The sequence below is a fragment of the Sturnus vulgaris genome, chromosome 3 (assembly GCF_052056855.1).
Source record: "Sturnus vulgaris isolate bStuVul1 chromosome 3, bStuVul1.hap1, whole genome shotgun sequence".
Classification (NCBI taxonomy): domain Eukaryota; kingdom Metazoa; phylum Chordata; class Aves; order Passeriformes; family Sturnidae; genus Sturnus; species Sturnus vulgaris.
The window spans coordinates 18960818-18974181 of NC_142245.1; the positions used below are offsets into that span (position 1 = coordinate 18960818).

The following is a 13364-nucleotide window of genomic DNA, read 5'->3' on the forward strand; positions in this document are numbered from 1 at the left end:
GGGCCTGTAGATGGGGCCCTGAGCCAGCTGGGAACTGCCTCTGAAGGGAAATAAAAGCAGCCATCCAGTAACTGAAGCCCCTTTTGGGTCAGTATGCAGTCATTTGAAACATCATTACACTTTTGCCTGGTGCTAGAAGAACTTAAGAAAGCAGTAATCAACCAACACTTACACAGTGGAAAAGTTTCCTCTCTTGTAAAAATACTGCTTGTGAGCTGCTTTCCCCACTGCTGTTTTCCTGAGTGTTCCCCCAGTTCTCCATGGAGTTAATCTGCCTGGGCTGTCGTTCCAGGGCCTGCAGGAAAAGTTCCACATGTTTATACTGCAGTTCTCTCTTATTTACCTAACTCTAAGTAAACCACTCTACTTAATTAACACAGGCTCAGCCTCTGCTATATTTAAGACCTCACTCCACCAGTGGTCCCACTGAGATCGGTAAGGATGTTCAGAAAAAACAAAACACAAATACCAGTGGACTCTAAGCTCAACTTAGTAAAATTACAGTGATACAGACTTCACGTGCTTAAGCAACACTAGGTGCTTTGCATCTCTTGCAGCACTGCTGATGGCAAACTTATTTTTTAAAGGAATTTAATTAATGCATATAAACATTTAATTGTGTTAATGAAACAAAAAATAGCATGTTACAGCTGAGTTATACATGCTTCATGAAGAGCATGATTCTCCTTATTTTGACTGCCCCACTCCATTCCCATGCTGCCACCTGATGGGCATGTGTCCCCATTTGTCTTCCTCTCACCCTCCTCTTCCCACAGAGGATTGGAAATTTCCCAGATCCCACCTCAGTGACCCCCTGGCATGTTCATCCCTCCACTGGCGTGGATGGGCACTGGTGCCACTGAGACATTCCCAGAACCGCAGGGAGCTGAGAGGGAGCCTGAAGCGTGCCTGCTGCATTTTGACACTCTGAAGCTGCCCAGTGGTGGCCTGCTGGCATTAATGACTTTCTCCTTTTCCCTTTGTTTGCTTGCCCAAGTTTGTCCACTACCTCCAATGGTGAGTCACGGAGACTACATCTGCCACCCGCGGCCGTGCGAGCGCTACAACCACGGCACGGTGGTGGAGTTCTACTGTGACCCTGGCTACACCCTCACCAACGACTACAAGTACATCACCTGCCAGTACGGAGAGTGGTTCCCCTCCTACCAAGTGTACTGTGTCAAAACAGGTAAAGGGTAGTCCTATCCTAATAGTCCTGTCTTTTTACAGTCCCTCATTTGGAGCAAATTTGGTTGGTAATGCCTGGTGAGCTTCAGCTATTTCATTTTAAGTGATGAGCGTTGATTTGAAGGTGCTACTATTTTCAAACTGATTTTTAAGAGTCTCAGGTTTTGAAAAAGGCTAAATATAATGCATTCTTAAGATCCCAAATGAATCTGAGCCATTTTGATAATTACCTCCTCAATTGTATTTTTCAACATCTCGATATTTTTATCAATTTATTATTTTTCCAAGCTAAGGTCATGATTGCATGTATAAAAGATCAGTCAAAGGGATAAAGCAAGATCCAGCCTCTGTGACAGCTTAATGCTAAGACTGCTTTTGGTACATGGCAAAGAGTTTATGTATGTTTTTACAAGTTGCATATAAAAAATGTCTGGTCCTAACTAGCACTTCTGAGTAGTGCTGAATATAAAATAACAATGGGAATATACAAACACAATCTTGTATTTTCTTTCTATTACAGAACAAACCTGGCCAAATACACAGGAGACCCTCCTGACTACATGGAAAATAGTGGCATTTACTGCTACCAGTGTTTTATTAGTACTGCTACTGGTTATTTTAGCCAGGATGTTCCAGACCAAATTTAAGACACATTTCCTTCCACGGTTTGTACTGGTTTCTTTCTTATTTTGAAGGTTGAGGGCCTTGATTCAGTTTTCACACTCAGCACTCCTTGCTGGAGAGATGGAGCAGCTCATGAGCCTTGCAGATACTTGGTTCTGCTCTGAGGAGAAGTCCCTGAACCACTGGTGTGGAAGGGCACACCCAAAAACCTGCAGTAGTCTTTCATGCAGCTAAAAGGCAAAGTTTGCCAGATTCACTCTGGGAGTAATTACTGCTTTTCTATTGAGAGCTGCTGCTTCCGCCTGTAAAAATAGCTGACAATATTTTTAAATACTCATTTTCAGGTGCTGGGGGAATTAATTTTTTAACTACTGTAGACTTAGTAAGTTTTAAGAAATAATTTCTTTTTTCTCTATGGACAAGTTTATATTAAAGGTTTGCTTTACCTTCATTAGTGTTATTTTCATCACAATTCATAAACATCTCCTGCACCTTCCTTTATTTCCATAAAATATCATGGAGCTGGGAGCATTTGTCATTGATTGTCATAGTGCTCTTTATGAGGAAGGCCTATAGATGGATTTGTCTAGCTTACTGAAATGGATTTCAGTCCTCTCCTTTTCAGATGTTTTCATGTCTTAAAGGTGCCTGGGACCAACTCCCTCCTGCCTGGACTATACTGTGTTTAATATGCTACTAAACAGATTCTTTAGGGTTTTATGGACCCTCTCAATTAATAGAAATGTTTTGCTTAAAAAAGAAACCAGCTTAATACTGGTTAATGAAGCCTTCGTCCTCTGAAAGCAAGGCTTGAAGGAGGCCACAAATCTTGTCACCAAAGCCTTGTCATCCAGCAGTAGTGACCTCAGTGCCTGCCTACTTGGGCTGTAAACACTTCTGTGCTCTAGCATACATTTTTCCAGGGGTTCAGACACTTGCCCTGTGAACTACATTTGTGATCTTATATCCATGATACCTGCTATGCCCAGCACAGGAAATGGTGCTCCTTTTCCACATACCTGTTTACCTTCCCTTCTTGGAACTCTTCTTCCCATTACTGCTTTTTTCCCGATTGTATAAGATAAGCATAGTTTAGCAAACATTTCTGTGAATGTTAATGACCCTGTAGCTTCATTTGGCATGACTGGGAAGTGCTGTGTTTACTGAAGTTCAGCAGTTGCTCCGAGTTGCTGCTGGCATGCTCCTGCTCTCCGTGATAACCTCTCTGTGTTTGACGTAGAGGTAACCAGGAGGGCTCCATGGGCGACCCCGACTTCGTGGTGGTGGATGGTGTTCCTGTCATGCTGCCTTCCTACGATGAAGCTGTCAGCAGCGGCTTGAATGCCCTGGCACCCAGATACTCAGCTGCCGCAGACCAGGGGCATATTTTACAGACGGAAGATCAGAATCCTCCTGCTTACCCCGGTCCCAGGATTCCAGACACGCAGCCCAGTGAATTTGAGACCTGTGACAGTAGGTCAGGTTCCTCTGAACTGCTCCAAAGTTTGTACCCATCCCTGACGTGCCAAGCAGCAGCACTTCCCGGCTCAGATCGAACTGACGTATCCCATAGCCCTGACGGGGATGCTGCATCCACGAGTCCCCGGATCGATATCACAGATGGTGAGTCTTGCATAGGTTCAATAGGTGAGTCCATCAACAGGGGACATCATTTATTTGTACTGGCAGAGCAGGATTCACCCAGCTGACTTGCTTGTGCTTTCTCCATGGTTTTGTCTACACCTGAATTTGAAACTTTTTAAAAATCATAAAACTCCATGGTTATATAATTTCATGTCTGTGACACATCCTTGCTAGCTGTGGTGCATGTTATTTGAATGCCAGGCTAGAAGGCTCCTGTCCAGACCCAGTTTCATCAACAGGAATGTCAGCAAACACCTGGGTAAAGCAGCAAAGCCAACCCTCATTTTGCCTGTGCTGGTCTGTTCATCTGCTCCTCAACTCCTATGTTCACAGCTCCCTCATATACCCTGGCTTTCCCAGCAAATAACAGGATTTTCTCCTTGAAAGAGAAAATAAATAGTATTTTCATACTGGGCTAAAATTAGCAGCCTTTATCAATGTTCTAGGGTGACCAAGACAATTAACAAACTCATATTGTCTGTGCATCCAGCAAAATATTCCTTCCATCTGAAGTATGTGAGCTTTAAGGCATGGACAAGTCACAGCATAAGGAGATTGTGCCCACAGGTCCATGTGCCAGGAGGGAGCTTATTGCCTGCCTTTAAATTGAACATGAGCATGTACTGACAGGATTTCATGGAGTTCTGATTGGTGCTGCTCAGTGTATTAAGGACTCTAGATGGCTTTCTTTGGAGAAATTTAGAGGGAGAGGCTCATATCCTGCTCTCCATTGTCACTGGGCTGAAGCCCAGTGTCCTAAATTCAGTGTGGGTGAAGGTCTGGGTGGAGGGAGTCTTCTTCTTCAGCGGGGTTTGGATAGTTTCACTGGTATCACAAGGGGAACAGGACACCCAGGAGGAGAGGAAGAAATTATGGGGCTGCCAGTTAAAGTCCCTGCTTCCTCTGAATGCTGCTTCAGTGGTTAATGTAGTAGCAAGGATGTTTGCATTTAGGTTTTTGTGGTCCTAGGTTGTTGGAGAAAAACTATGTCGTTTCAGTTATCTAATTTACATAGAGGTGATAGAGTCTGAGTGGGTCTAGAACTGGCAATATCCCATGTCTTGTTCAGATATTTGCAATGTCCATTTCTGGTTTTGTAGAATTGGTAACAATAATACACTGCAAAAGTGAAAAGGAAAATTGCAATCAGCAGCCAATGCTATTTCTTTGTTTCTCCTAGAGATTCCTTTGATGGATGAAGACCCTTAGCCTGCACTGAAGTTGTGTCTTCATCACATTGCACTGTTGGGTGACATGAATCATGAGAATTCAGAGACAGAAAAGACTCTCTGTGGATTTGGGGAGGGTGTTTTCCTACTTATCAATCTTCCACGTGATGATGTCACCAGGTTGGGTGTATGTCTAATCTTCCACGTGATGATGTCACCAGGTTGGGTGTATGTCTTAATCCACAGCGGGGATATCGGTGTCAGCATTTGGAACAGCAGCAGTTTTATGAATGAATCCTGGGGATTTGATGAGAGCAGATGTAGAAAAAGAACTGTGGCTTTTTAGAAATGAAATGTATATCTGCATCGCAGAAAGTCATATGGCTCTGTAAGAAATGGTATTGGATTTTGATACTAACTGCCTCACAAAAGCATGTCAAAATATGTAAATTTGCTTATAAAGACGGCTTTAAATGATCTATGGACCTCTAGTTTATGAAGAATCCTTTCAAGTTTAAATAATATCGGTACTGAAACACACACAAAAAAGAGGAAAGATCCTCTTTGGCTTTCCTATGATAACCAGGAAGTTTTTGATTTAATTGTTGGTGATTTCGCTTCAGACCATGTCTGCAGAAAAATAAAACAGAAATGATGGGATTCATAAATACTTTGATGTAAAATAGCAAATATATAAAAATATATATATATTTAAAAACTCTTAAAGAGAAAGAAAAGGAAAGACTCCCAGGTCACATAACGATCTGGAGATTTTTTTTAAAGGTAAGGCAGAATTTATATCATAGACAATATTCAAAGTAAAGTATCAATATTTGTATTTATGCAAGACTTCTGTGACTACATTGCATTTGATAAATCCTGCTGTAATATGAGAGATCTAGAAGATGTTAAAATTATTAAATACAAGCTTAAGAAATGTCGAACTGCCATGCTTCAACCTTTCTTAAGCTCTTAAATATATATATATATATATATATATATATATATGAGAGTAATCTACAGTCATAGCCCAGAGCACTGCCTTGTCCCTGTACATTGTGGTAGTATTCTGAGCCATTATTGTAGAATACTTTTTAAAAAAAATCTAATAAAGCTGAGTTTCAGTTCTTTTGACTTATCTGACTATTGCGTAGTTGGCCTTTTTTTCCCTTCCTCACTTCTTTCACCAGCTCCTACCCGAAGGTAGGAGATAGCAGAGATATCCTGTGGCATTTTCAGCTTTACATCCATTGTCCAGCTGGAAGCAGAGAGAGTGGTTTTGGTTAAGCAGAGCACACGTAGAGCAGGGGCACAGCTTCTGCAGATGCAATGTGGGGGTTTTGTTAAGGGTTTTCTCTGCTCTGCAGGCTGTGCCAGAGCACTGTGCTAAAGCCTGTATGAGGGGCTCACTCTGTGGTGTTCCAGGCTATTTGTTCTTTGTCAGGAAAATTCCTGGCTGTTTCATGTAATTACTGAAATCCAAGCAGATTTTCTTGTCTTATTTTTTGGTATTGTGCAGATTAAACATCTTAAACTAGCAGTGTTTGAAGGAATAACTTACTGTGTGTTAATGACAGAGATTGCCATCATGTGGGTTAATCCAAACCAAAGGGGAAAAAACGACTGAGCTCTGATTTTATGTGCAAAGTAAATTAATAGCATGTCTATTGCCGTAAATAGTGGATCACTACAAGCTGCTCTGTTATTTTTTCATGATTGTTTAATGATTTATTTGTATTGTGGTAGCATTTAGTGGCCCCACTCATGAGTCAGGCTAGTGGAATAATAGATGTGCTGCAACCATTCAAGAATAGTGTTTATTAGCATCCTGTCAGCAACTGTGCATGACAGCAAGAAGCAAAAGCAGACCAAAAACTGTGGCGAGCAGAAGTAATTATGCCAATTATCCTACGGTAAGATTGATGAAAACAGCGATTGGTGTGGAAAAATGAGACATATTCCATATTATCCTCCATTCTTGCTTATGCAATATGTGCATTTTTCTTCTCCTGAATTGTCTCAGTTGCAGCTTTATGTACAGGTTTATCCCAGAGATGTATCCATCAGGTGTTTGTACTTTCCTGGCTACCCCTTCCTTTTCAGATCTCAAGCTTCCCAGAGGTGTTTACACGACCAAAAAATGCTTGGAATTATCGCTCCAGCAAACAAGACATGAGTCCTGTAAAACCAACCCTGAACTGAAGCACACCCCAAGCCTCCAGTCAGTTATGTGATTTCAGTTTCATAATGCCATTGAAAAGTATTGAATTTACTTTAAATACCTTATAAAATATTATAAAATCCATCTTTGCTGGTCTTTTAGTAGCTCGTGAAATTTCATTCCTTATTAAATTTTTTTGCTTCCATTTATTAATTTCTGTTATGAAAGCTTCTTGATTTGTATTTGGAGCTCTGAGGTTTTAGAGATTTACACTGCTGTGTGAATTGTATTGCAGTCATTTCATTAAGGGAGCCAGACAAGGTAACTTAAGAAATGTAAATTTATGACTTATCAGACCATTTTTATTTTAAGAAGTGCAAATACACCAGGAAACATGAATGTAATAATTTTGCTTGATAGCACTGTGCTAAATACAGCTTGTAAAGGGAAGAGAGTTTTACCATTTTTTGCTTATGTTGGATAAAACTTCCCGAAAGGCTGTTTTGGGAGGGATTATCTGTGTGGTTTCGATTGGGGGGGAAAGAGAGGATTTTTTCTCATGCTATTTTTTTTCCTCATAGGGCTTGAATTCTCATGAGAGGATTGCCTGTCTCTGGATGCACACCTGTGTCCCAACCCACAAGGTGACAGCCTGGGCTAGGGGCTGCCCCCGGTATCCCCAGCCTGCCCAGGAACCTGGACACCCTGGAGAACTCCACAGCTCCCTGGCCTAAGACCTCAGGATGTTTTTAGGGCCTCAAGAGACAAGAGGGCTGCTATGATCATGGCAGGATGTTCAGAGACCAGATGGGAGGATGAGCATATCTTATGCATATTGTAAGCTGTTTTCCCTTGAGCCAACTGGATGTGAATTAAAACAGATCCAGGAAAGCCCTTGTTGGTGAGGGGAGAAGCAGCATGTTAGTGAAGAAGGACAACCCATGTGCCTTCAGCAGTGAGAAAAAGGGTGTGTACTGAGAACTCCAGGAAAGAAAAACAAGAACTGGCTTCACCCTGCCAGTATTTCTGAAAATGAGAAAAGAGGAGCAGAAGTGAGCAGTGTGTCAGCCTTCAACACTGACTTATGAACGGGGGCTTGACCTGCAGAGTGCTGGGTGAAGGGTGGAGATCCAAGGTCTCACAGGAGCTCTGCAGGGAGTGAATCACAACCCGAGCATGAGTCAACAGAACCTGGCTGTTGTGAAAATGTTAAATGTCAACACAAGAGTGTTTACACAGAACTGTAACTTGTAAAATGCACGAAGCAATCCTTCAGCTGCACTCAGCACTAGTAAGGCCTCAGCCAGAGCAGTGTGTCAAATGTTGAGCAATTTTTTTTCCTCTTCAAGGGAAACATGGTGTTGCTGGATGGCAGCCAAGCAGAGAGAATCGAGCAGAGAGAATTGGAAGAACCTGTCCTGTCCTCACAGGTCACAGATTATGTAGCATTCTGTCTGTGAACAACAGAAGACCGAAGAGAACACAGAAGTTCCGTTTTCTCTAAGAAGCATATTTTGCAAAGAAGAAGGAATTTATCCATATAAGTAGGGCAAGAATAATAGACTCAATTGAAGCTTGAGAGAATTAGGTTAAATATTAGATAAAGCATTCTAGTCACAGGGATGGTTACTTAGGGGAAAGAAATGGTCTGAAGAAGCTGTAAAAACCTCTGAGAGATTTTAAAAGGTTGTTTTAAATAAATAGAGGCCAGGAAAACACTGGGGAAGATGCACAATGTGAGCTTTGGGGCCGTTCCTCATTCTGTCTCTGCATGACTCCCAGCTTGTGAGAACTAAACTTGGCTGATGTTCAGTTTTGCCCACAGGCTAATTCTAAATTTATGGTACTGGGCACACTGGTCAGTGCTCATCAAAACCACAGCCAGAAATACTCTCTCTTCCACCAACAGAAGCTTTCATGTAGCGTGGGCTGAACTGCAATAAAATCCTGTGAATTAAACCCTGTTGCATTGAAGTGACATTGATTTCAGAATTTTGTTCTGTGACAAATCCAAACTTGGGATTTTCTGGTCTTCATGTCTGTCTTAGGCAGCTAAATGAATGCAGCCCCTCTAATACTCCCTGCGCATTAGGTGAAGTAAATCCTCTCTTGGCAATTATCTGAAGACACCTATTGAGTTCAATGAGAAACAGCAGCTCAGGCAACTGGAGCACAGAGCCCATTGTCATGTTTATGCAAAACTTGCTTCCCATGCCCAAAAGCTGTTTGTTCCTCCCTGCTCTGTGCTGTGGATGGTAGCACAGCTTAGCGTGTCAGCTGTCAGAGGGGGAGTAGCACAGATGAGAGCAGCACATCCCAAGCTCCTGTTCTTGATCTCCTGTGGATGCCCAGGCATGACTTGGGGGCAGAAAGGATTACAAAGCAAGTAAACATCTGCCCCAAACCCAGGGGGATCTCCCATAGTCAAGGATACATCCAGTCCCTTTGACACAGTTCCCAAAGGAATTGTACTACACTGGAGGGGAAGCACTGTGGCAGAGGGGAGACAGGCCCTTCTTTGCCTGTCCCTCTGCCAGGCCAAGGTGTGCAGCCAAAATAGACAGACAAATCCTTCTCTCCCCATATAATGTATATAACTCACTTCATGCATTCAGATTTCTCTCCTCACTACTATTATGATAGTGGCACACAGCCCGTTCTCCCAGCCCTACATTTTCCAGGACAGGAAGACAGGTTATATAACAGCGACAGAAAGGGCTGAGATTGAATTATCTTCTGTCCAGGTGTCAGAGCAGACTTTTAATAATTCACAGAGACCCCATAAAGAAATTGGATGGATGAGGCTGACTGGGATTTGAGGCACCTTTCCTCAGCAAGGCAGTGGGGCTGCCCTGCAGGGCAGGGGCAGCTGCTATGTGAGGACATTTTATAACCCAGGAAAATTACATTCACCTGCTAAAATATATTAAGCAGAAACTTGGAGAAGGAAGAAAAGACATTTAGATTTTAATAAAGTCCAGGGGACATGGATAAATTCCCCATGTTCTCCAATAAGAACAGAGGGAGCTGTTTATTTAACATAGTTGGTTCAAAAGAAAGCCAAGAGGCAAGCACAAGCTTCCAAGTTTTGGGGCTCCAGAAGCTCTTTTCCTTCACCTCTGCATTTCTGCCATCAGACTGGTTCCACTTACAATAAGTGCCTTGGTTTTGGTTTGGATTCACTTTTTCCATTTTACTGTGTTTGCCTCCATTTCTCCTCTGCTTATCCTATTCACTCAGGGTTTTTTGGTAACTAATGCTGTTGTTCCAGTTTAGTTTTGCCACCCCAGTCATGCTGGGAAGCAAAACGAGCTGCTTAATTGCAGTGCAGTACCCAGCAGGACACTTTCCCTCCCGTATAAGAGGGACATTTGCCTCTTATTTGCCTTGCTTGTTTAAGTTCTCAGCAGAGAGGACAAGAAGGGACATGGAGCTCCTCACTCTGCTGGCAAATGGTCCATGAAAATGGTTAGAGGGGGGCACTGAGGGGAGCCCACGTTGCTTCATGAGTGCTGTGCCTGAATCCCAGGACTGTCAGCTCACAAGCTTTCATCAGCCCAATATTCACAGGTGCACATGAATGCTCCTGTAAAAACACAGTAGCCAAGGGTTTCAAGGATCTGCTAATATTTTAGGGTGTTGTTAAGGTAAGACATTTTTAAAGACGCGCTCCTTTCTGAAACTGGTGAGCTCACATCTTCAGAAAATTGGCACTGCTATGGTCCAGTTAGGGAGCAGAGGGTGCACAGCAGGTCACTTCATCTGCCTGCTTTCTGGTGCTCCGGTATGAATTTCTTGTCCCCTGGATAACTGCTTGAACTAAAGAGTTGCCAGTTGCTGAGCTGTCAAGTTCACATCTTTTTTTTTTTTTTTTTCTTCTTTTCTTTTTTTAACCTAATGAGGCTGAATTTATTTTTAACGTTCCTTATTACCATCCACTTCTGACTTCCATCCATCTACTGCTGAGTACATGCTGCTCTTGCCAAAGCAAGTGTCTTTGAGCTGCTCTGTGAGCCCCTGGAACTGTACTGCCCTGCAGGGGATCACATTTGCCACCGTTGTCCCTTCTATTAATTCCATGGCAGCACATGCTGCTCGCCTGCCTTGCTCAGTGATCTCATGCTAATAACTCTGCAACCAGTTGTTATTTCTTTCATAACCATTACCATAGCTGCCTGTTGTTAATAATTCAGGGTTAATTGCTTAAAAGTTTAGCAGAACGATTTAGCTTCACTTAGCCTGTTTATTGATGAGGACTATAAATGTCTGCAGTCTATCACTGATAGAGCCATTACTGGAGCTTGGTATAATTGGCTTTTACTGAAGTGCTGCAGCAAAAATGAGAGTTGGCCCAGCTGGCAAAGGGAGCTGTCTGCTTGTACACCTCCTGCTTGGTTTTCCATTGCATTTTGGGCCACCACTTGGGAAGAGAAGTTCCATAGGAACTTAGCAGGTTTTTTTACGTATCCATTCACACTTCAGCAGTGTAGACAGAGCTATAGAAGTGCTGAAGCCTGGCATTAAAAAAGACATCATGACAGCTGTAAAGTGTCCAGCTTCTCAATTAGGCTTAGGGTACTGGGTTGATCTGTCACAAATACATCTTACTGGGGATAGGCATACCTACTACAAGGCTCAGATGATAGTATTCTCTTTATTTTATGGAAAAAGTGGGAGGAAAAATTGCCAAGAAGAAGCATCATTAAAGATAATGATGCCTCTTCAGTCAGTTTTCTCTGGTCTGGGAGGCTCCTGTTCCCTGAATTTCTGAATCTAGGAGCTGTTACAGACAGAAGACTCTGTATACACACTGCTGTCAGATTCCAGTGAAATGAATGAGAACTGGGACCCCTTTCAGCAACGAGCTCTTTCTGACCATGCAGTCAGCAGTCTCCATCTGATTCCCAGAAGCCAAAGAAAGGCCATGTGCTGCCTTTGAAGGGAAGGCAGGGTTTATTATCACACTTCTTTAGAGCGAAACTGGACTCTGGAAAATCCACCCAGACTTCTGATTTTACTTGCATTACAGCTTTTGCAGTGACTCGAGGCTGACTGGGTGCATTGTGGTACTGTGGATCATTTGAGTCTTCACAACATAGGGCTGTGAAACAGATCATCAACAACCTTTGGGTGCCCTAGGCAAAGACAAACAAGTGAAACTAAGACAGTTTCCCTCTCAGATACTTATACATCCACAATAGCACAGCCTTCACCTTTGGATGCCTAAGTGTCCTAAATAAACCTACATATTTTCATATTAAATTATGGGCAAGAATGTGATTAATTGTCCCCTGACCTTCAGTTTCTTCATTGAGGCTGTGTCACCAAACTGTATTTTATGTCACTAGGACACAGCAGACGTAAATCAAATATCTGACTCCTCTAGAATATATAAAAAGAGGGGAAATTCGATGAGAATTCAAGGAATGACATGAAATTAAAAGACAGGAAAGGAAACAGAACAAAATGAAATGAAATTTAAAAAAAATTCTTAGGAGCAGTTAATTGTTGAAATGTACTGGAATGAACTTCAGTGCTATGGAATGAACTGAAACTTACTGAAATGATACTCCTTGAAATATTGAGATTTCATTTCATGAAAGGAAATGAAATGAGAAATCAAGGCATGAAGTGCAATGAAAACACAGAAAGGAAATAGAACGAAACTAATTTGAAAAAAAATGTGAAATGAAGTAAAAACTATGGAATGGAATGGAATGGAATGGAATGGAATGGAATGGAATGGAATGGAATGGAATGGAATGGAATGGAATGGAATGGAATGGAATGGAATGGACCTTGCTGAAATGATACTCCTTGAAAGCTCGAGATTTCATTTCATGAAAGGAAATGAAATGAGAAATTAAGTCATGAAGTGAAATTAAAACACAGGAAAGGAAATAGAATGAAATGTAATGAAATGCATTGTGAAATTACATGAAAGCAACAAAATGGAATGGAATGAAGTGCAGTGAAATGAACCAAACTGAAATTTACTGAAATCATACTCATTGAGATCATGAGATTTCATTTCAATGAAAATTAAAATTAAATGAGAAATCAACAAATGAAGCACAATGGATAGAAAGGGGAGGAAATAGAATTAAATGAAATTAAATTTAATTGATAAAATATAAAATTTTGAAAGAAAGTGGAAACAATTAAATGGAATAGAATTAAATGAAATTAAGTGCAGTGAAATTGTATTGGTTTAGCATTGCCTGTTTTTGTGGCTGGTGGGACTACAGGAGTGGCATCTGTGACAATTTGCTTGAAGCTTCTTCCATGTTTAGCAGACCCAGTTCCTGGTGACTCCAAAGATGGACATGCCACTGGTCAAGGCTGAGCCAATTAGAAATGGTTGCAAATCCTCTTGGGTTTTTGCCTTGGCAGTATTCAGCACTGTCAGATCTTTGTCTCAGGATGTCTGTCAGGCATGGCTCTGTGAGGCAGTGAATATTTTCAACTCCTATCAGATCCAAACTGAGTATCATTGAAAACTAAACAAATGTCTTTTAAAAATAAAGAAATTAATCAAGCTTAGGAGTAGCCTTGTTGTTGTATTGTCCCCATGCATT

At 41.8% G+C, this 13364-nt stretch overlaps 1 protein-coding gene across 2 annotated transcripts in view; it reads left to right on the forward strand.

The window, feature by feature from the left end:
* SUSD4 (sushi domain containing 4) overlaps window positions 1–8745 on the forward strand; it is a 72711-nt gene extending 63966 nt beyond the window's left edge. For both annotated transcript variants that reach the window (XM_088161139.1, XM_088161140.1), the window contains 4 exons: window positions 998–1189; window positions 1709–1853; window positions 3053–3435; window positions 4637–8745. In XM_088161139.1, coding sequence (XP_088017265.1) covers window positions 998–1189; window positions 1709–1853; window positions 3053–3435; window positions 4637–4665 — 749 coding nt within the window. In that variant the 3' untranslated portion in view covers window positions 4666–8745. The remainder of the gene's footprint in view (window positions 1–997; window positions 1190–1708; window positions 1854–3052; window positions 3436–4636) is intronic.
* The last annotated feature ends 4619 nt before the right edge of the window (window positions 8746–13364 follow it).